This window comes from Sorghum bicolor, chromosome 4 (genome assembly GCF_000003195.3).
Source record: "Sorghum bicolor cultivar BTx623 chromosome 4, Sorghum_bicolor_NCBIv3, whole genome shotgun sequence".
NCBI classification, from domain to species: domain Eukaryota; kingdom Viridiplantae; phylum Streptophyta; class Magnoliopsida; order Poales; family Poaceae; genus Sorghum; species Sorghum bicolor.
The window spans coordinates 63,483,512-63,504,822 of NC_012873.2; the positions used below are offsets into that span (position 1 = coordinate 63,483,512).

Here is a 21,311-nt window from a genome sequence, read left to right on the forward strand (position 1 = left end):
ATGGTTGCGCAATTCACCTTGTTCCTCGATGTCATCGACCACCAACGCCGATAGATCTTCAGTTGAGTATTTGAACATAATCTGTTCATGTCAACAGCGCTGTGCAACCCACCCTCGGGCAGGAACTGGACCTTTTGGTGCCTTGTTCTCTTGAACTTATCAGCAACTATTCAGCAGTGTTTTTCTCTTACAACAAATCAGTCAACAATAGCTTATCAGTCAAACGAACATTCGTTCCTAAGTCTCCCAGGCGGCCGCAGCTACTGCACTAGCGTGCGAGGGAAAGAGAAAAGTGAAGACTTGCTCTCCTTTTTGAGAAAAAAATTTGATGATATATCAACCTAGCGGTAAGAATGTGAGATAGCTTAGACAGCTGAATTTTACTCCATAACCATGTTGCTAAAATTGTAACCACAACGTAATTTTCAAAATATATATACAAGGAAGAAATCCAATTCAAAACTGAACCATGAGAGAGAGAAGCAAAGCAAACGGAGGCTCCAAAGTGTTCACTAGAGAGCCACGTTCAGGTTCGTGCCACCTTATTAAAAATTTGAAGAAAACAGTAGCAAGTGTACTAACATAATCATCGACCACTTTCAAAATGATGACAAGGAGACCTTAAATTGTTCCTCGTTGTTATCATCACAGATAGGCATTCAGAATTGTTACTGAGCGAATATAACCCAGACAACGGCAAACCGTCCTTGCATGACCTTGAAAAAAAATCTAGTATAGCCAAGATTGTAGATGGGGTAATAAAGAGTAGTGCTCCAGATGTTCATTTAGATAACTACTCTACAAAAATCATTTCAGTCCGAGAGCATGACATGAGCAGGTCTTCCAGCGATTTATCACCTTCGAACGGATAGACCCATCTCTATATAAAACAAAGAAATAAAGCATACATCAGAGGACTGAATCATTCTTCAATTATAAGCTTTGAAGCATACAGAGTTGTAATGTTTGTTAGCCCCTACAGTTGCAAAAAGACTTTACAAGTTTGACTCTAAAGCATAAGCTCTATATGACTAAATGTGGTTGCTGCAGTAGCAAGCGTGTGCATCGCTGCCAAACATCCAAGCACCCACCTTAAGACACTGGGCAAATGTTTCACGTACCATCATTTTCATCTGAGAAAAGAAGAGTAATCATATGGTAAACTACAATGGCAACCAGATCAAAACTCTGTTGAATACAAAAATCATGAAAGCACGCACACCAGGGTTCTCCAAAGTGCCAAGAAAAAAAGAGCAGGCTTGCATAAACGATAACTTAAGCACTGTACGCAGACATAAGCAAACAATCAATTACTGTGGAAAACATTAAAAAAGGATGCCACATTATTGCATCAAGGTATTCCTCAACAGAGGTAGCTAGTAGTTCTAGGTAAATAACATAACACTAGTCTCCGATTACAATTTCAGTGTTAAAGTACTCATTCTTCATGATTGTATGAAGCAAAACAGCAAGCTCCAGTAATATCTTTCAAGAACTATCAAAGTCATGTGCCTGCAGCAGTGCCTGCAGAAACCAAATGTCTTAACTTAATTGACCTCAACCCACCAAACAATATTTTTGAATAAGCAAATCTCAGGAATCATCATAGCATGGAAAACGTTATCTTGTCTTGAATTGCAAAGCAATAAGTGAGATTTTTCTCTCCGAGAATCAGCACATGAGATGCATTGGGCTTCAAAACAACCTCTCTAAAGAGACTGAAATCTAAAAGGGATTTACTAGGAGTCCGCGCAGCCTTTCCTAAAGAAAAACATCCGTATGAAAGGCAAGAGAATAGGGAAATCTGTCAATGCTCCATATAGGTTATGTATGGTGAAACGCTACTTTAAATTATTGTGGGGAAGTCAGTCACGGCATTATTTCGACATTTTTCCTATAAAGGACTATATGCACAAGATTCGTCAAAATAAATATCACCATTAAATTGTTTATATGTACTAATATTCAGCGTTCAGAGTAGTGCTTGCATTCAGCGTTCAAGGCATGATTGTTTATATGCACAATGAAAGGTGTTTGCATTCAGCGTTCAAGGCTTCAATGTTTATATGTACTTTTCCATTCAGAGATCATAATGTATTCATGTATTGTGTACTATAGAGCAGCGGGCAGCTTTCAGGAAAATGGAAGAGGTTTCGTGTTGAACATGATCAGTTAAAATGGTTAGGATGTCATTTCACAGTTACAATAGAACAATAAATGGTTAGGATGTCATTTCGCTGTTACAATACAACAATGAATGACATTTTTTCCGCGCATATGAAACAAGCACGCAGTAAACTATGAAACTAGCAGAAAGGAAAAATACACGGACGTGATTTTCAACCAAATGTAAAGCAAACACAGACAAGAGCATAATCTTACGATGTTAAAGCCCGGGATAGGTGCGACAGAGGATACCCTGAGAGAGAGCACGGCAGCTCGACGCCGTGCTCAGCCGCGACGTCAGCCTGGCCGCCGCCACCGCGCTGTGCAGCGGCAGCAGCGACAATCCCGCGCAGCACCCGAGCTCCACCGGCACCCTGCACAACACCCCCAACAAGCGCATCCATTACAGATCCCGTAATGCGCCACTGCGCCAGCACCAAGCGCCAAGAGCGGAACGGGTCACCGTTACCTGGAGAAGCACGAGGCCCCGCGGCCTGCGGCAGCGGCAGCGGCAGCGGCGCGGGCCGCGGAGGGAGCGGAGCGGGAGGCCGCCGCCGAGCGGCCGGCAGCCGAGGCCACGCGGGCGGCGGCGCGGAAACAGGTCGTAGCCATCTCGCCGACGGCGTCCGGCCACGGAGATTGGCGAGTGGGCAGCGGCTAGCGAGAGGGTGAGCGAGGAGAATTGAGGAGCTAGGTTTCGGCGTCGGGGCAATGCGATGCGGCGGCGGCAGCGGGCGCCACGGGTTGCAGGATCAGGGTGGTTCGCTTTCCTTGGAGAGGGGGGGAATAGAGGTGTTCAGCCGGCTGAAAGGCCCGATGCGGGTGGGACCGTGATGGGCTTTTGGCGGGCTAAATTGCTGGTGCCTATAGGCGGCAGTCTACTCTAAATTTGTTGTCCTCCCTTTCGCTACCCATTCCTGTTGGCCAATCCCTAGGTGACTACCCAAAAACCTATACCCTCGTTTTCACCCTGCCCTCGCCTACGCGCGCAGATCTTCCATGTCACCGCCGAGCACCGAGCAAGGTCCCCAGCGCAGCAGGCCTAACCTCGGTGTGGTAGTGTTGCCCCCGACAACTCCCTACCCCTGGCGCGGGCGCACCTTCGGCTCCATCTTTGTTCTGGTGTCGACACACTAGTTCATCTATGGTGATAAAAAAAACATGAGAGAAGATGCGCATGGGGGACCCACATATCATTCTCTACTAGAATGAGTTTGGGTGGCCCATTTTAAGTAATATTATTATGTGAAGACAACAATAAAATATAGATAGTACAAAAATGGAAGGTTTAAAGTCTGTTTTGATTAGTATTGCTTACTCTCAATCAATCTCTAGGCAATTCCCACTGCCCGGAAGCGAGAATCGAGCCAGTTACACCCTGCGAAAACAACCGACACTCATCCACCTTTCGATCGATGAGCAACTAAAAAGGATGTGTGCACGGGACAGGTTTGGCAGACCTCAAAGCAACAAGACTCATCAAATATGTCGGCTACTGAATATAGACTTATAAAAAAACAAATTACATAACTAGTCTGAAAACTGTCTGAAAGCTGTAAGACGAATTTATTAAGCCTAATTAATCTATCATTAGCATATGTGAGGTTACTGTAGTAATTATGGTTAATCATAGCCTAACTAGTTTTAAAAGATTCGTCTCGCGATTTACAACCAAACTGTGTAATTGGTTTTTATTTATATTTATATTTAATACTCTATGTATATATCCAAAGATTGGATGCGATGAATGAAAAAAATTTAGGTGGGAAACACATGGCCACGACAGTGAACGTGCTGACTCGTGAATAAAAGGAGACCTGATGACATTGACATCACACGCAAACTCTGAGGCCCTGTTTAGTTTCCCACCTAAAAATTTTTCATCCATCCCATCGAATCTTTGGACACATTCATGGAACATTAAATATACATAAAAAAATAAACTAATTACACAGTTTGGTTAAAAATCACGAGACGAATCTTTTAAGCCTAGTTACTCCATGATTAGCCTTAAGTGCTACAGTAACCCACATGTGCTAATGACAGATTAATTATACTTAGTAGATTTGTCTTGCAGTTTCCTGACGAGTTATGTAATTTGTTTTTTATTACTTTCTAAAAACTCATCCCGACATATCTGATGTGACACCCAAAAAAATTTTCATCTCCAAAGTAAACAGGCCCTCACTCCTGCTCCTTTTTTTAGAAAAACATATGGGGGAGCTCTCTCTTTCTGTAAAACTCTTCATCATGTTTTTTCCTTCAACTCACTTTAGACCATATTTTGTTTCCCTTGCTAACTTAACTTTAGTTAATTTTAATAGCTAAATTTCTAAATAACTGACTAAAAAAATAAAATTGTTTAATTCATAAAATTAAATTAGATAAAATAATTTTAGCTAGCTAAAATTTAAATGGAGCCCTAGTTATAAGCATGGGCTCTCCCATACTGCCATGGTACCTCTCCCTCTTTTGTGTTGGAGGGAGAACATCCGGTTGCCGTCTTTCTGACGCGGGCTTTCCTCAAAAGATGAAGCAATCTGCTCCATGCGCGCAGCACCGGACCGGAGACCCACAAAAATATCTTCTCCGGCAACCCGACCCTTGACCTGCGGGGCTGAGACGTGGCTGGCAGGCATGGCATACACACTACTAGTACGTACAGTACGAGGAGAAGAAGAGCTACTAGCGATCGAGCACTCTAGAAATCGCGAGAAACGACCGGCGACAGCCGTACGGTGGTGCCATGGAGAACGTTCCGTAGATACTCTGCTGCCTGGCCATCTCCGCGTGGCCGCGCGCGCTCCTTGCCTGCAACTGCACAAGTAATTACTGCACACGTACTACGTAAGTACGACTGTGCATGCATGTTGTTGCTGTCAGCTGCACCTGCACACCATTGCATATCCAAATTAAAACCAATTGTCTTCTCCTCTAAGCAAAGGATCCGGTACTGTAATCGCGTCAAACACTCAAGGTGCTTAGTACATATATACGCATGCAGGTGCAGCAACCAACCGCCGACGAACCTCAGTGCAGTGCATCTCAGAGTCGTTGCGTTCATGTACTGCTCCTCCTACTTTTTGTTTTGTAACGTCTTGTTCACTATTCACTGATTTGTTATATAGAAGTGACTTGCTGCTAGATATATTTGTGTTGTACTTTGTACATGTATCCCATCATACACATATATAGGAGAACAAACCATATAAAAGTTTCTAATAACCTGCTATAAAAACACTAGCCATTTGGTACATTCTACCAATAAAATCCCCTCTGTCCTGTAATATAGTGTATTTTAATAATTTTAAGATAAATTAATAGAAAGTATATATAAAAGACACATGTACCTCTGTTTTAATTTCCTACTTGATGCTATGAGCTATCATTAACGTGATTAATGGTGATTGTTTGATAAATGAAAAGTATTTAATGTAAATTTGGATTTTGTCCTATAAAATACATTATATTTGAGAACAAGATTTAAATATCAAAATACATTGTATTATAGGACCGGGGGAATACGTCTCTATCCATAGGACACAAGCAATGGTTGAATTTTAGCGAAGGATACGTCATCCTAAACTTTTTACATGTAGTTCATTAAAATCCAATTAACAATAATTCGATATGATAATAATTAAAGCTTGCAACACAACTTAGGCCTTGTTTAGTTCTCAAAAAAATTTACAAAAGATTTTAGATTCCTCATCGCATCGAATCTTGCGGCGCATGCATGGAGTATTAAATATAGATAAAAATAATAACTAATTGTACAATTTACCTATATTTTGGGAGACGAATTTTTTGAGCCTAGTTAGTCCATAATTGGACAATATTTATCAATACAAATGAAAGTGTTATGATGTTCATTTTGCAAAAATTTTTGAAAGTAAACAAGGAGTATGAAATAAGGACGAAATGAAGTGATACAATATATATTCGTCAGTTTTGAAGAAACTATTCTCCTCAACGTGTATAACTGGACAATTGTACAAAAGACTCATCTTACCTATTAAGTTTGTCGTTTTCTGATTATTCAGTGGCAATGAGTTTTTTCCATAGCACCACTCTCTATCCCATGTCCTCCCGTATCAAGTGATATATGGTATCTGGATGTCCCATATGCTTAAAGATTGTTCATGAGTGAGTCATCCCATGACAGACCCTTATCCATTGCCACCTTCAACTTCTTCACCATAAGCCTCTTAGGCCATGAAAACAGGCCCTAATTAAACTCCCTTTCTCCAAACTAACCATATATGCATGCATGCCCTCATCGAAAATGGAGACTTTTACCCATGCTCGCTGAAGACAAACAGTACCGTGCCCCGATGAGAGAGAGAATGAAATTCGAATGGACCAGAAAAGAAATAATTTAGTAAAATAGAGCTAAAAAACTTTAGTTAATTTATATAACCTTTGATAAGCTACAATTCCTGAGTAGTTTTCTAGCTAACCGAACAAGCCCTACGCAATGCAGGCCCAACTTATAAGCTATTCTGAATCAACTAGTTTATTTCAAGAGTACTCTTATTTCAACTTTTTTGTCCAGCACATAGGCTGGCTGCTGATGTGATCCTAAGTCTTGATACTGAGCATAAATCTAACTTTACTCATATCATCATCAAGTAAACTAGTACAAGGTTAATTAAACTAGTGCAACCGACCAGGCGACTCGCGCCACACCTTTTTTTATTGAAATTTGCCCTTTACACGCACGTATAGGCGCAGGGACACGTGGACCACCGTCTCCGGCTCCCCGGCCCCGCAGCTCCGCCGGCGACCTCACACCTGGGTGCTGGAGGGCCCCCTCCCATCTGACGATCTGATCTCCTCCCTCCCCTCTCCCTGCTCATCCACATCTTCGTTCTCGCATCGGTGTTTATAAAAGGGACCCTTGTCCTGGCTCCCGCCGGCGGGCTTGAGCTTGAGCTTTATTTGCCGCTCGATCTCCTGCGCTGTTTGCCGCCGCGCGCCACCGCGCGTGAACGAATCTCTTTCTCCTCCCTCCGGCCTTCCAAGGTTATATTATATATCGTCATCCATTCCATTCCACACGGGCTAGAAGGACGCCCGCCGGCGACCCCGTCCGGCCGTGTGTGTCGATGGCCGGCACCACCGTGTGCTCCATGTGCGGCGACGTCGGGTTCCCCGACAAGCTCTTCCGCTGCGCCCGCTGTCGCCGCCGCTTCCAGCACTCGTACGCCCTTCGAATCCTACGATCGAATCGAGTAAATAAGCTAGCTTAGCTACTTCCCTTCATCATATCAGAGACTGAACCCATGCATGGTTTGCCGTTTTCCTTTGAATGAATGCGCGCAGATACTGCACTAACTACTATGGCGACGCGGCGCCGGCCGAGGCGGGCGCCGGCGTGTGCGACTGGTGCCTCAGCGTCAGCGGCGACGTCGTCGGCGGGAAGAAGCGGCAGTACTCTTCGGTGTCGGGACACGGCAAGCAGCAGCAGCAGCAGCAGCAGCGTCTGCAGGTGGAAGAAGAAGAAGCAGGCAGGAGCATGCAGCAGCCGGCGTCGTCGTTCGCGTCCAGCGGGTGCAGCAAGGGCGCCGGCAAGGTCACCGGCGGCAGCGAGCACGCCGAGGGTGGCCGGAGGCCCCGCAGGTACAAGCTCCTCAAGGACGTGATGTGCTAGCTAGCGAGCCGGCGGCCGGCCGGCTAGCTATTAGCTTAATTAGGTGCTCGTACGACGTCGTTGTACTATGTACAAAAACAATGCTTGCTAATTACGTAGTAGATAGCAGGTAAAACTAGATTGTTACTGCTAGTAGCTAGATGCTTTAATTAGTTCCATCTTTTAATCATCCTCTTTGTACGAGCGATCGAGAGTGTTATTTGCGTGCTGTGTTTGAGACGCTGTTGGCTATTTATTATGCATGCATATGCATGTGCATAAGCTAAGCTGCTGCCCTTGTCGAGCTAGACTTTTGTTGTGATCACATGCGTGTACGTTAATTGTGTGTTTGAGTGCGAGAGTTTTGACGAATTTCTTAGCTAGACGTATCACGTCGTCAAATGCATGCGCTTGATCTTGCGTATCAACAACTCATGGTGGTCAGCCGGCGGGGCGGGCGTACGTCACTTGCTACCATCAGATCAATCTTTTGGGTTTTGACTAGACTAGCTGTCGATATGATACGAGAGGACGATTAGCTTAGGCCCTAATCAATAATCCACTCTCTCACCTACGTACTGCTACTAAAGCAAAAAATGGACGACGACGTCTTAATCGAACCTAGGAGTACTCTCGCAGTATGCACGGTTGGAACAGGGTGCAACTGAAGATTCTTTCATTCAGGAGGAACAAGAAGAATATGAGGCGAGAGTACGTATTCTTGCCAGCCACACTGCTTCTGGATGGCTTTCTGTACATGCATGGTACGCTTAGGCGTTGTTTAGTTCCAAAAAGTGAAAAAATTTCGGTACTGTAGCACTTTCGTTTGTCTGTGACAAATATTATCTAATTATGGACTAACTATGATCAAAAGATTCGTCTCGTGATTTACAGCTAAACTGTGTAATTAGTTTTTGTTTTCGTCTATATTTAATGTTTCATACATGTGCCATAAGATTCGATGTGACGGAAAATCTTGAAAACTTTTTGGTTTTTAGGGTGAACTAAACAAGGCCTTAGTTAATTTCTCCTCCATGCCGGCCGGCCGTTGAGGTCTCTGGAAAACTCTGGAAGGTGGTCGATGTGCTGTAGTTTCCATGCATGCTCCTCCTGCAGCCAGGCCACCGGTGGGCGGCGGCGGCGGCGGCGATGAAGTACTGGTGGCGGAGGCGGACGGCTGGAATCAGGGACCGGCGGCATGCCACGGCTAGCGACTCGAGAGAAGTGAAGTGGCCGACATAGCCCATGCCGAAGCATGCCTGAAACTGAAAAGGCCCACCACCACCACTCCTGCTCCGCGATGGGGCTGCAGATCTTTTGTGGGGGGCGCGCAATGATCCACCCATGAAACGCCACTCGTTTCCCTTGTCCATCTGACACCCCTAACCTCTCTGTCTGTCTGGTCAACAGTGTCATGATATACATCTGGGCCGGCTGTTCCTGCACCACTGCATCTGTATGCAGGGCATAGATCCACGGCACCAACGGTTTGTGCTCTGCCAGTGCTGATTTGCTAGTACTAACCCGTTTGGTAGAGCTTTTATTGGCTCCGGCTTCTCTGACGCACTCATTATTCATTCACTGTTCACAAGAGTTTTTTTTCTCTCTCATCTATTCTCCACAGACTAAGGCCTTGTTTAGATACAAAAAGTTTTGGAATTTTGACACTATAGCATTTTCGTTTTTATTTGATAAACATTATCTAATTATGGAGTAACTAGGTTTAAAAGATTCATCTCGTGATTTACAAGTAAACTGTGCAATTAGTTATTCTTTTTATCTATATTTAATACTTCATGCATGTGCCGTAAGATTCGATGTGACGAGGAATCTTGTAAAGTTTTGGGTTTTTTATCTAAACAAGGCCTAATTAGGTCTGATCTTATTAGATTTCGATTAGCTGGGAATCTAAATATGGTTTCTCTACAACGCAAGGTCTCATTGGTGCAGTTATGCTTTACTTTTGAAGTAACCTTTTTTTCTTAGCTCTCATAGTAAATAAGAGAGAGAGAGCTAAGAGATGCTAGTATTTTTAACTCCATCTAGCTCCCACTCTGTGACAACGGGTTTTATGCAACTCCATCTCAGCAGCTATTCTATTTAATGTGTTTGGTAAAAAAAACCCTAAAACTATTAGAGAAGTTTTATCGGATGAGACTTAAATATATATTAGATTTAACCGGCCGCCATTGTCGTCTACAAGACTAGGTCGTATATTGCGGGCGCTCAAATGGTGAGTAGGGGCGAGCCGGCGGCCGCACGCGTGGGCTTAAATAAGGGGTCATGGGATTAAATCATATCCATATGTGGATGACCATGTCAGCTTCTAAGCCTCCTTATGTGTATTTTGGACCTAGATGAGATCACTCAAATACATTAGGGAGTCAGACGTGCGATTTCGTAGTTTGGAAACCTAGATGAAAACCACATAATACTTTAAGGACCAATCATGCAATTTACTTTTTGAAAATAAGATGTGTTGAAAATGACATGAAATCCCCATTAAAATTGGCCTAATGGCCAGATACTTGAGTTCTAACTTCTCGGGCGACACCATATTCATCCCTTGTTTGATCTTTACCCTTCATCAAGCTGAATCTTAGTTTTGCATGCTCTTGAGCCAACGGTGAAGATCGTTGTCTGAAAACATGCTATATTTGAGGCATCTGAAATATAGCAAGTTCCTATTTTTCCTATGTTTTGTGGTGGAATCGATCAAGGGCAGCTTTTCCAAAGGAATCAAAAGCCTTGTCCCTCTGTTCGCCGCAGCTAGTTTTGAGGAATGTGAATCAATTAGGAGTTAGGACAGAGATTTGGGAGATGTAGGGGTGCTCGCTGCAGTAATTTACAAGAGTAAGGTCCTGTTTAGATCAATAGAACTAACAAGTAATTTACTAAGTTTTAGTCTCTATATGCATCTAAACATGTAGACTAATTATTAGTTCACTAGCCATAGACTAGTTGTTAGTCCATTAGTCAATTTATAGGAGTTAATAGGACTAGTTGTTAGTCCTTTTTTGAGCAATATAGAATTTCATTAATCAACGACACAAAATACAATCAGCGGCAGCTATACTCAACAATCACTCACTCTAGGATATAGTCTAGCCAAAAAAAGAGCACGCTCCATAGGCAACACCATACTCACACAACGGTGGGCCACAAAGTTAGCCTCCCTACACACGCATACAACTTTGAACTCACAAAAACTCCTGCTTAACTCTATAATATCAAAACAAATTCTTCCAATTGAGGATATCATTCCCTCGTGATTATCGACCATGGACTTCAAAGCGCTGCAATCTACTTGTTCCACTAGTTGTTAGTCCTTATGCATGCAAATAGGCTCTAAAATTCTGCAACTGCTGCAACACAAGCTTTTTCTCCTCAGTAATTTGTGAGAGTAAGTTTCTGCAGTTGTGCAGCAGCTGCTGCGTGGCTGCAAAAAAGGAAGTTTATTTATGCCTTTGTTTTAACTTATCAGCCGAATCTGTCAATTATTTAATAGTGTTTTTCTCTTATAATAAATCAGCCAACAGTATTTTCTGTCATGACTTATGAGCCAAATGAACAAGACGGCCCCCATTTAAATAGGATAAAGATTCGTGGATTATGATAAAAAAATCCTTAACCAAACGGGAGTGATAATAAAGCATATTTTTAAAACCTTATCACTTAAAGTTCTAATCTTAGAATCTTCTTCACCCTAGATAATCAGACATGTTCGCTTAAAATTATCAGCACTGTTTCCAGTCATATACTTTCTTTTTCGGCTTGGCTAGCTAACAGGAACTTTTAGAATCTCCCACCCTTCAAACGGGACCTTAAGAATGGTACCCGATGAGACCGACTCTCGAGAGAGGTATATGTATTGGGCAAGTTTCCTAGCTACATGCATGGCTGGAATCCACGGTGTTGACTTTTACGTACGAGGCGTCTGATTCATGGGACTAGGATAAGATCGGATATGTGCCCACATTTATCCCAGCACTAGGAAATGAATTTTGATAATAGTCTCATGATCCACGTATCTTATGCTATAATCAACTCGTTTTTGTTAAACTCTGTGCGCATGCATGATGAGATCCGAACAGGAACAGGCCCCGCCCTGACGAAGTTTACAATAGGACCTGGGAATAGGTGCTTGATAGTTGATACTCCATGTTAGGATTTAACGAAAGGAACAGCAGGCTGATGATACATGCATCCAACGTCCAGCCACACACACACACATTGATATGCATGCACCAGAAAGCATCTGGTCACCATACCGCACCATCATACCATATATATATGCCTCGACCCTACCAATCTACCATGCATGCATGTTTACAAATATATATGTTAAAGATCCAGTGTCGTTTGCAGATCTAGTTAACACTTAACAGTATAAATATATAAAGTCTTTTCGGATGTACTTTTGCAGCTTATTAAGCAGCAATATGCATGGCGCGACCGCCCGGATTAAACTATGCATGTGTGTCCAAAGCTGGGAACGCGAGCACAATATACTGCGGCACGGACGGCCGTGTGCATCCTCCCGTCCGGCGGCGTGGTACGGTGTGCCCGGCCGGCCGCCGTCCACCGCCGTGGCTTTTGCCGCAACAAACGAACACCTGCACCGATTAAGCGCATCGACTGCATGCATTTGCATTTGCATTTGCATTTGTAGGCGATCAACGTTGTCCATGCAGTAGATTCAGAACACGCGACAAGCAAATGTGCCTACAGTATGTCAGTATCTGGCTTTGTTTCGTTCTAATTTTTTTTGTTTTGGGTAGTGTAGCATTTTTATTTTTATTTAGTAATTATTATCTAATTATGGATTAACTAGGATCAAAATTCATCTCGCAATTTACAGATAAATTGTGCAGTTAGTTTTTATTTTTGACCTATATTTAATGTTTTTGCATGTGCCGCAAGACTCGATGTGATGAAGAATCTTGAAAAGTTTTTTGGTTCTTTGGATGAACTAAACAAGGCCTAGGCCTCTGTCTCAAGATCTCGCTGCTCGTGTCTACGCGCGTGTCCATTAGACAGATTAAGGCCTTTGTTTAGTTGCACCTAAAATCCAAAAAAAATTAAAATTTCTCGTCATATGAAATCTTACGACATATTGTATGAAGCATTAAATATAGTTAAAAAATAATTAATTATATAATTTGTCTCTAATTTGCGAGACGAATATTTTAACATAATTAGTCTATAATTAAATGATAATTACCAAATATAAAAGAAAATGCTACATTATCCAAAATCTTTTCATCGGCACTTACTAGCTATGAAGCTATCAGGCTATCAGCAATGGTCATTGATGCATGGTTCATGCATGTGCATGCACCATCCCACAAAAGTTGCACTGAAACGTACCCTCGGTCTTCTCGTTTCTGTGGCGTCGTGGCCTCGTGGTATGTACCAGAAAAGTAGGGGTGTTTTTATAAGAATAAAGTTATTCTTATTGAGTCTATTTAACGTTGTTACTCACTGTTTACGAATTAGAGGTAAACTGAAGCTTCATTTTTATAAAGCAAAGATAAAATTGCAACGGTGATAAAAGCGCGAATAAAATTATAATTAGACTTCAAAATAAGAGTAAGGCCCTATTTAGTTCTCCACCTAAATTTTTTTCATCCATCTCATCGAATCTTTGGACACATGCATGGAACATTAAATATACATAAAAAATAAACTAATTACACAGTTTGGTTGAAAATCACGAGACGAATCTTTTAAGCCTTGTTACTCCATAATTAGCCTTAAGTACTACAGTAACCCACATGTGCTAATGACAGATTAATTATGCTTAATAGATTTGTCTTGCAGTTTCCTGACGAGCTATGTAATTTGTTTTTTTATTAGCCTTCCGACATCCTTCCGACACATCCGATGTGACATCTAAAAAATTTTCATCTCCAATCTAAACAGGCCCTAAGAACGCAATAGCCTCTTTTAAATTCTAACCGCTTAATTCATCGTTTTATGGCCTAAATAACATGTTTAGTCAGACTTTAGTGGTTTTAAAGCCAACCGCTTAATTCATCGTTTATGGCCTATTATTTCAATGTTAGATGACATGACGTTATGATGGACATGGAAATTTGACTTACGTTGAAATACTGCGAGAAAAAAAAATATGTTCGTTCACTGAAAACTATGTTCTTTTTTTTTTTAACTCGAGAAGTCTGCGATGGCCCGCTGGAGACACTGGGCCGATTAAACGGCCCACGGCTGCTTCATGCACACATGGTAGCGCCCAACTTTAAACCAAGGCCTATAAGCACCATACCCAACAACTCAGCCCAATACGTTTTCTCCTGCTCCCGATAGACGCCCTTCCAGGTCGCCGCCGCCCGCCGGCGTCGACCGTTTTCGCCGTTCAACTCCGACCTCCGTAACTGGCGCCTCCTCGTAGGAGCGGCATCCTTTTCCTTCCCAAGGTTACGGCAACGAGATTACGTGAGCTTGCCCGCCTTAAAGCGGCGCCGTTCGGACGCCCGGCCGGTGATTCACTGATTCCGCCAAACCGCGCGCCTCTCTTGCTGGTGCCTACCATTGGCGAGATGGTCTGCATCTACGTTTGGAGGCAAGACATCCGCCGACTACGCTGATGCAGCCGCAGCTGCTTCCGCATACCGCGACCATCCAGCGCCGTGGTCTCGTGCCAAGCGCGATTCTCGGGATCCGGAGTGCCTGTCCTCCCAAATCTCGACCCTCGCCGGAGTCGTGTGGTGGTGGATCTGCCGCCGGCAGATCACCGCCATGGCTTGGCGAGGTCTTCAATATTTACGTTAAGCACCTGTCCTTCCAAGTACCATTCCCATTCATGAGAACATCTGTACATTGCAGGAATTTTCAGGCATGCATGACGAATTTGGCTGGCCGTACCGATCAACGATCATGCAGATAAACGCTTTGGCCCACGGGATACTTGGAAGGCTGGCAAGCGGCAAATAAGTCAAAATACAGCTATACATCGATCACATAGCTTCCTTGTAGCGTATGATTCCCATGTGAAATACTTCAGCCAACATTATTGATTCATTTGGTTTTCCAACTGCATCATGGTTTCTCCTTTCCTGTGAACTGGGAGTTTTTATTTATTTATTTATTTATTTATTTTTGGTTTAGGTGCAGAAGTTTTTATTTATTTATTTATTTATTTATGTTTCTATGCAGAAGCTAGCATTATTCTTTTTGGGTCACAAATACTTAACATCTCTCAGATAAGGTTTGATTAAGCTTTTAGAAGTTGGACAATCAATAGTCTTCAAATACTTAGTTTGGAACCATGAAAATTATACATGTGGATTGTTCTTAAAAATACTTTCATGATATCATAAACCAATTGGCAATATTAAAACAATAATTGTTTACGGGTAACATCTGACAACTCAACGATGACCCCTTTTATGTTCCAAATTGACCATTGCTGTAGATCAGTTACTACTTGCTAGTGCATGGAATATTTTGTTTACCTGGATTACAACTGGTGGCATAGATAATTTATCTAACTGTTGTTAGTCGACCATCCATTAGCTCGTGAAATCTGCCATGCACGGTGCTAATGCAGCTGCAAATTTATCTGCCATGATAGATTCCACCACTGGTTCCTACAATGCATAACTGATGGATTCCAGCCATCCAGGTTTGTTGAGTACTGAAATGTAAACTTCTTTTTCCAACTTCAGAGTTCTGTTTCTGTCATTATATTAAGGGCTTGTTTGGCACAGCTCAACTTCACTAATAAAGCTGTTTTTTTAGAAAATAGCTTCATGAGTGACTTTTTAGATGAAGCTGAGCTGTTTTGGAAAAAGTGTTTGGCAAAATAGATTCACCAACTACTTCATACACAGTTGAGAGAGAGAAATGAGGGAGAAGCTGTAATAAGCTACTTTTTTCCAGCTTCATCCAACTTATGTCTTTGTGAGAGGAGGGGAAAAATAGCTTCACCCATGAAGCTGTTTTGGAAATAAGTGTTTGGTAAAAAAAACAGCTCACAACAGCTCATGAAGCTGTTGTGAGCTGTACCAGGCCCTAAGTTAAGGTGGATCTAGAGTTTTGCAGGAAGTGTGAAGAAGGCACTAACAGTAACGGTTCCACTCACGAGGAGCAATAAGCTGGATCTAGAGTTTTTGCAGGAAGTGTGAAGAAGGTAGTAACAGTAACAGTTCCATTCACGAGCAGCAATTAGGCAAGCTAGACAGTCAGATAGACAGGGCCTCTTCGGCCAACTGGACCTTGATGTGCCAGTCATGTGCAGAAAGATTCCAAATCCTCAATTGCAGACGTGCCTTGTCAATCATTTTGCATAAAGCGATAAGGTAAACAACCATTGGAGTATTGTTAACAGCAGCCTGGCACGGCCGGATGCGTCATCTGAATAATACTGAGGGCAGGACATTAGGACAGGAAACCTAACCTCTGGAAATTGTAGTGGCTAGGAGCCACTGATCATGGCCTCTAAAAGTGCTAACCACTGCATTACAAAAAAACGTGTGGGTGTTGTGGGTTCCAAGTTGGCTGTTGTCACGGAATGGTATGAAAATGCCAAAGATTCTCTCTGTTCTGTTAAATTTATTGATGACTTGAGCATGACAAAAGCAGAAACCTTACATAATCCGTAAATGGTAAGACGGCTTACAGGACACATTAGATGTTAACAAAAAGAAAAAGGGAAGGATCTCGAGGATCTTCATGTTTGAACTCAGAACATCAAAGCTGTTGTTGATGGTCAGAAAACCATCTAGTCAAGTTTTCTGGTTATTAAGGTATAAATAAATCGCCCTTTTACTGCAAACTCCCAACTCTGCTATTACACATCATGCACGCTAATGCTATTTTACTTTGGCTCATCAGTCACAGGTTTCATCTTTTCAGTTTTTCACTATCTGAAGTTTAGAAGCCTCCTTGAATTCAAAAGGGGAATACTACTTATATAATTTCATATATAGTTATAAAGAATACTAAAAGAGGGTACCAAAAGGCTTAGTCCTAATCATTTGATGAAGTCGTTGCCACCGATGGCAGCATGCAGTACTATCATATTGTCGAGGTTTTCAATTGCTGTACTGATGCAAACGTAATGGGTTTACTAACCTTGCACTCACCGACTTCAAAATGAAGAGTGCTCATTTGGTCCACGTCACCATCATCGTCCCGAAGTGTCTAGAATGGCAGGCAAAGCTGATTGGATAGGCAGGCTGGGAAAAGAGCACCGATGACGATGGATGGGAGCTCCCACCATTGGAGAGCAATGATTATCAGCCACATATGACTTGCTACAGAACAAAAGTCTTCGAGCTAACCACTGTCATGCATGCCTCTCAGAAAGAGCGATAAAGCCTATGGTTAAGCATGAGTATACAACGAAGTGAATGGAACAATAAATCATGCTAAAGTGCTAAAACTTTTTATCTCTCATGTTGCACTTCTTGCACGAACAGAGAAACGGGACTGCATTTGAAATGAATCTCTTGTGCTTTGTTCTCCTGATTGACCAACTGACAAATTAAATTCACAAGCATCTGCAAGCACATTACTTCCAAATTTCAGAAGAAAAACAAAGAATACAGTGCCCAACTACATAGACTTTGAGATAACATATCCTCCAAATGACAGCCCATCTCTGACCGACACTTGCAGCCGTTCAAATGTACCATTAACAAAATATTTAAGCGTTACACATGAGATAACATATCCTCCAATTAGCGGCTTTGCCCTTTAGTATTGTCATCACTGGCTGATTGCCTTGGTGTACCCTCACATGGACGCTCCCTAAAAAGTTCATAATAATAGCAACAGACATCTGAATGAAGCTTGGTGCGCCTACTCGGCCGGGCTAGCTATAGCTAGGTACCAATCATGGAATAAGCCAGTATATTCCTATAGTTTTTTTTTTGTAATTAAAATGTTTGTGACGATTATCCGCACCGTCCAGAATACTCTAATCCACAAGTTGAGGCCGCCCATGAAGCCTTGAGCTCCAGGACGTGTGTATAAAAGGGGCCTGAGCTGACTGGACTCCAAGCATCAGTGAAGCAGAGCTAGCAATCTCTCAAGCTCACAGCGCCAAGCCTTCCCTGCCGTGACGAAGAGCTAGCTAAGAGCGAAAGCAAGATGGTGAAGCTCGCGTTCGGAAGTGTCGGCGACTCCTTCAGCGCCACCTCCATCAAGGCCTACGTGTCCGAGTTCATCGCCACCCTCCTCTTCGTCTTCGCCGGCGTCGGTTCCGCCATCGCCTTCGGTGAGTATATATATATATATATATATATATATATATATATATATATATATATATATATATATATATATATATATACTTGTTCCAGCCATGCTCAGGCTCAAATGGTTGACTTTAATTCGTCTGTGTGCCTAGTTCAATGCATGGAACGATGCTGAACAATTACCTGTCCTGATGTCCACGTGCAGGGCAACTGACCAATGACGGCGCTCTGGACCCTGCCGGTCTGGTGGCGATCGCGATCGCACACGCGCTGGCGCTCTTCGTGGGCGTCTCCATCGCCGCCAACATCTCCGGCGGGCACCTGAACCCGGCCGTGACCTTCGGGCTGGCCGTGGGCGGCCACATCACCATCCTGACGGGCATCTTCTACTGGGTGGCGCAGCTGCTGGGTGCCTCCGTGGCGTGCCTGCTCCTCAAGTTCGTGACCCACGGCAAGGCCATCCCGACGCACGGCGTGTCCGGGATCAGCGAGCTCGAGGGCGTGGTGTTCGAGATCATCATCACCTTCGCGCTCGTGTACACCGTGTACGCCACCGCCGCCGACCCCAAGAAGGGCTCCCTCGGCACCATCGCGCCCATCGCCATCGGCTTCATCGTCGGCGCCAACATCCTCGCCGCGGGGCCCTTCAGCGGCGGCTCCATGAACCCCGCACGCTCCTTCGGCCCCGCCGTCGCCGCGGGCAACTTCGCCGGCAACTGGGTCTACTGGGTCGGCCCGCTCATCGGCGGTGGCCTCGCTGGCCTCATCTACGGCGACGTCTTCATCGGCGGCAACTACCAGCAGGTCGCCGACCAGGACTACGCCTAAGTGCTCCGGCCGTCTGGGCTGTTTGGATTTGAATTGAACGCAGCGTTTGGATCTGCGTCGTCGTTTGCTTTGCTCTTCGCCACGTTAAATGGTTTGTATGTAATGTGTGTCGATGATATCTCGTCCATGCATATGGTCCTTTGTATTCAGTTCCCTTTTTTTTTCGGGGTAAAATCGATGTAAAGATCTCGTCCGATCTGCGGTTCTTGAAGTGAAAAAACAAATGTGATTTACGTTTCGAGTTAGTTTATGCATGGATTTCTTGGGTCGTTTATGGTTTCCATTCATCCACGTCTGCCCCCAAATCCTGACGGTTGCAATCCCGCCCGTGCAATGGTTACTACGTACCCGTACAATCGCCATTTTAAAACGAACAAGCAGCACGCGTTTCCTCTGGAATTCTTAACCGCGCAGGTACAAGAGGGGGAGAAAAAACATCGAGACTAGTTTGCAGCCATGGCGTCCGGCATGATGTATGGTCTGCTCGCAGCAGTGCATCTCGCCGTCGCCCCCCAGCGGTCGTACCTCTCGCCGGCCGGTTTCATCTCCACTTCCCTCTTCGTGTTCCGGTGTTTGCCACCGCTTGCTCGGTCGTACCGTCGTAGTCTCGCCCTCACGCCGGACGTGACATCCGACGCCTCGCCGCTGGTACTACGGTGGCCACCGCCAAGTCGCCAACCCCGCCGTACGTCACGTTCGTCTTCGCCGTCAATGGCCACACTGCCGTGCCGACCGCTACCCTGTGTCCACCTCCACACCTTCTCCGTCGTCCAGATCATGGAACTACTCCCGTCAGGACGCTGAATGGGAGAATGCATTTCTGTCCTGGACTCCCCTGGCCATTTCGTTCCACATCAGCGTGCCGATTTCGCAGCTATGACCGAAGATGTTCACGCAGGCCGTGCCCACAACGAGGGTCTCCGTGGACATGACGGGTTTCGGCGCGTCGATCCTGGAGGCGGCGACGACATTGATGGTGGTGTTCACGGATCACGGTGGACGCCGGCATGCGGCGTGCGACCCAGGTCCCGGCGGTCGGCAACAGGGAGGGCGCCACAGAGACGCCGACTGGGCCGGCCCGATGGCCAGTGCGGCCCTTGCGGCGCTGGTGCGCCCGGCCTCGTCGCTCGGTGAGCTGCGGGCCCGGCAGCGTCGAGACGGTGGTTGTGCAACCGCACAGGCCCAGATGCCCTCATTAGGAACTGTCAAATGATCGTTCCATGTTTAGTAGCCCACCCCGCAGTATTACCTCGGGCCCGTAATCCGGTAGCAGCATGTTTTAGCACCTGTCTGTGCTCAGCGTTCGTCTGTACTGCATTTGTGATGTCTTTGAACCTTGGCATGACCGCATGATGTTGTAAAACAAACGGACTTTGGAATATAGAAGAGAAGAAGGAGGAATCCTAATCCTAGTCCGTTTGCTATGTGGGTAATTACCGAACTCTAGGACATATTCAGGATATATATATATATATATATATATATATATATATATATATATATATATATATATATATATATATGTGGGAGATCCTTCATTGTAATCATCAATATTCAGAAAGCAATAAAGAATAGTCCCACAATTATTCTCTTGTGTTCATCTCTGTGTTTGCGTTACTTTTGAGAGCGATAGCCAATCCAACGTCAACGACGTGTTTTAGAGATGAATCACCATCATTCCTGGAAAGAATTCAGGGTGATATTTGTGGTCCGATTAGTCCGTTGTCAGGACCATTTCAGTACTTTATGGTGTTATAATTGATGCTTCCACGAAGTGGAGTCATGTGTGTCTTCTCTCTACTAGAAACCATGCTTTTGCACGATTAATGTCCCAAATAATCCAATTACGAGCCAATTTTCCAGACTCAAGAATTAAATCCATCAGGATGGATAATGCTAGAGAATTTACCTCGAAGGTATTTAATGATTATTGTATGGCTCTGGGAATTAAAGTTGAGCACTCTGTGCCACACGTGCATACACAAAATGGTCTAGCAGAATCATTAGTTAAGAGGATCAAGTTAATTGCAAGACCATTAATACAAAATAGTCAGCTACCATCCACTTGTTGGGGGCATGCTGTGTTGCATGCAGCAGCGTTAATTCAACTTAGACCATCTGCATATCATGATGTATCACCGATACAATTAGTGCAAAAAATAAAACCGAATATTTCCCATCTGCGTAAATTTGGATGTGCTGTATACATTCCTATACCACCACCTCAGCGAACAACTATGGGGCCTCAGCGTAGTCTGGGAATCTATGTAGGATTTGAAAGCCCATCAATAATAAAATATTTAGAGCCATTAAGTGGAGATTTGCATACGGCTCGGTTCGCTGATAGTATTTTTAATGAAGAGCATTTCCCGGCATTAGGGGGAGGAAAGTACCTCGCTAGGGACGAATGCCGAGAAATAACATAGGAAAGTACTGGGGTCTTTGGAATGGATCCTCGCACT

The 21,311-nt window shown here is 44.0% G+C and overlaps 4 protein-coding genes and 1 long non-coding RNA gene across 12 annotated transcripts; 4 read left to right on the top strand and 1 right to left on the bottom strand.

Moving 5' to 3' along the window:
• Positions 485 to 3,127, bottom strand: LOC8076231 (protein NUCLEAR FUSION DEFECTIVE 6, chloroplastic/mitochondrial). 8 transcript variants are annotated; one of them, XM_021458361.1, is made up of 4 exons: positions 2,636 to 3,127; positions 2,419 to 2,540; positions 1,092 to 1,133; positions 485 to 880 (listed from the first exon to the last, which is right to left on the bottom strand). In XM_021458361.1, exons 1-3 carry the CDS (start codon positions 2,776 to 2,778, stop codon positions 1,114 to 1,116), a joined length of 285 nt encoding a protein of 94 aa, XP_021314036.1. In that variant the 5' UTR covers positions 2,779 to 3,127; the 3' UTR covers positions 485 to 880; positions 1,092 to 1,113. The 8 variants fall into 8 exon arrangements, with proteins under 8 accessions (XP_021314036.1, XP_021314032.1, XP_021314033.1 ...); XM_021458357.1 differs by having other exon boundaries at positions 2,383 to 2,540; positions 2,636 to 3,118; XM_021458358.1 differs by lacking the exon at positions 1,092 to 1,133 and having other exon boundaries at positions 2,636 to 3,107.
• LOC8073955 lies at positions 7,047 to 8,118 on the top strand. The gene is made up of 2 exons (XM_002452762.2): positions 7,047 to 7,369; positions 7,492 to 8,118. The coding sequence occupies exons 1-2, from the start codon at positions 7,275 to 7,277 to the stop codon at positions 7,817 to 7,819; spliced, it is 423 nt and encodes a 140-aa protein (XP_002452807.1). The 5' UTR covers positions 7,047 to 7,274; the 3' UTR covers positions 7,820 to 8,118.
• LOC110435138 lies at positions 14,388 to 14,881 on the top strand. Its single transcript, XR_002452819.1, has 2 exons — positions 14,388 to 14,570; positions 14,645 to 14,881. It is a non-coding gene; the product is annotated as an uncharacterized LOC110435138 (long non-coding RNA).
• On the top strand, positions 17,801 to 19,099 carry LOC8076232 (aquaporin TIP2-1). The gene is made up of 2 exons (XM_002452763.2): positions 17,801 to 18,041; positions 18,227 to 19,099. The coding sequence occupies exons 1-2, from the start codon at positions 17,915 to 17,917 to the stop codon at positions 18,847 to 18,849; spliced, it is 750 nt and encodes a 249-aa protein (XP_002452808.2). The 5' UTR covers positions 17,801 to 17,914; the 3' UTR covers positions 18,850 to 19,099.
• On the top strand, positions 19,306 to 20,062 carry LOC8076233 (probable aquaporin TIP5-1). Its single transcript, XM_021459605.1, has 2 exons — positions 19,306 to 19,497; positions 19,748 to 20,062. The coding sequence occupies exons 1-2, from the start codon at positions 19,306 to 19,308 to the stop codon at positions 20,060 to 20,062; spliced, it is 507 nt and encodes a 168-aa protein (XP_021315280.1).

Bases quoted from the DNA above. Each gene is read 5' to 3' on its own strand.
- LOC8073955 (XM_002452762.2), top strand. From the start codon at position 7,275: ATGGCCGGCACCACCGTGTGCTCCATGTGCGGCGACGTCGGGTTCCCC. The intron at 7,370-7,491 runs GTACGCCCTTCG...GAATGCGCGCAG, and splicing joins CGCCGCCGCTTCCAGCACTC to ATACTGCACTAACTACTATG.
- LOC8076231 (XM_021458357.1), bottom strand. From the start codon at position 2,778: ATGGCTACGACCTGTTTCCGCGCCGCCGCCCGCGTGGCCTCGGCTGCC. The intron at 2,541-2,635 runs GTAACGGTGACC...GGTGTTGTGCAG, and splicing joins GGGGCCTCGTGCTTCTCCAG to GGTGCCGGTGGAGCTCGGGT.
- LOC8076233 (XM_021459605.1), top strand. From the start codon at position 19,306: ATGGCGTCCGGCATGATGTATGGTCTGCTCGCAGCAGTGCATCTCGCC. The intron at 19,498-19,747 runs GTACTACGGTGG...ATGTTCACGCAG, and splicing joins CATCCGACGCCTCGCCGCTG to GCCGTGCCCACAACGAGGGT.
- LOC8076232 (XM_002452763.2), top strand. From the start codon at position 17,915: ATGGTGAAGCTCGCGTTCGGAAGTGTCGGCGACTCCTTCAGCGCCACC. The intron at 18,042-18,226 runs GTGAGTATATAT...GTCCACGTGCAG, and splicing joins CGGTTCCGCCATCGCCTTCG to GGCAACTGACCAATGACGGC.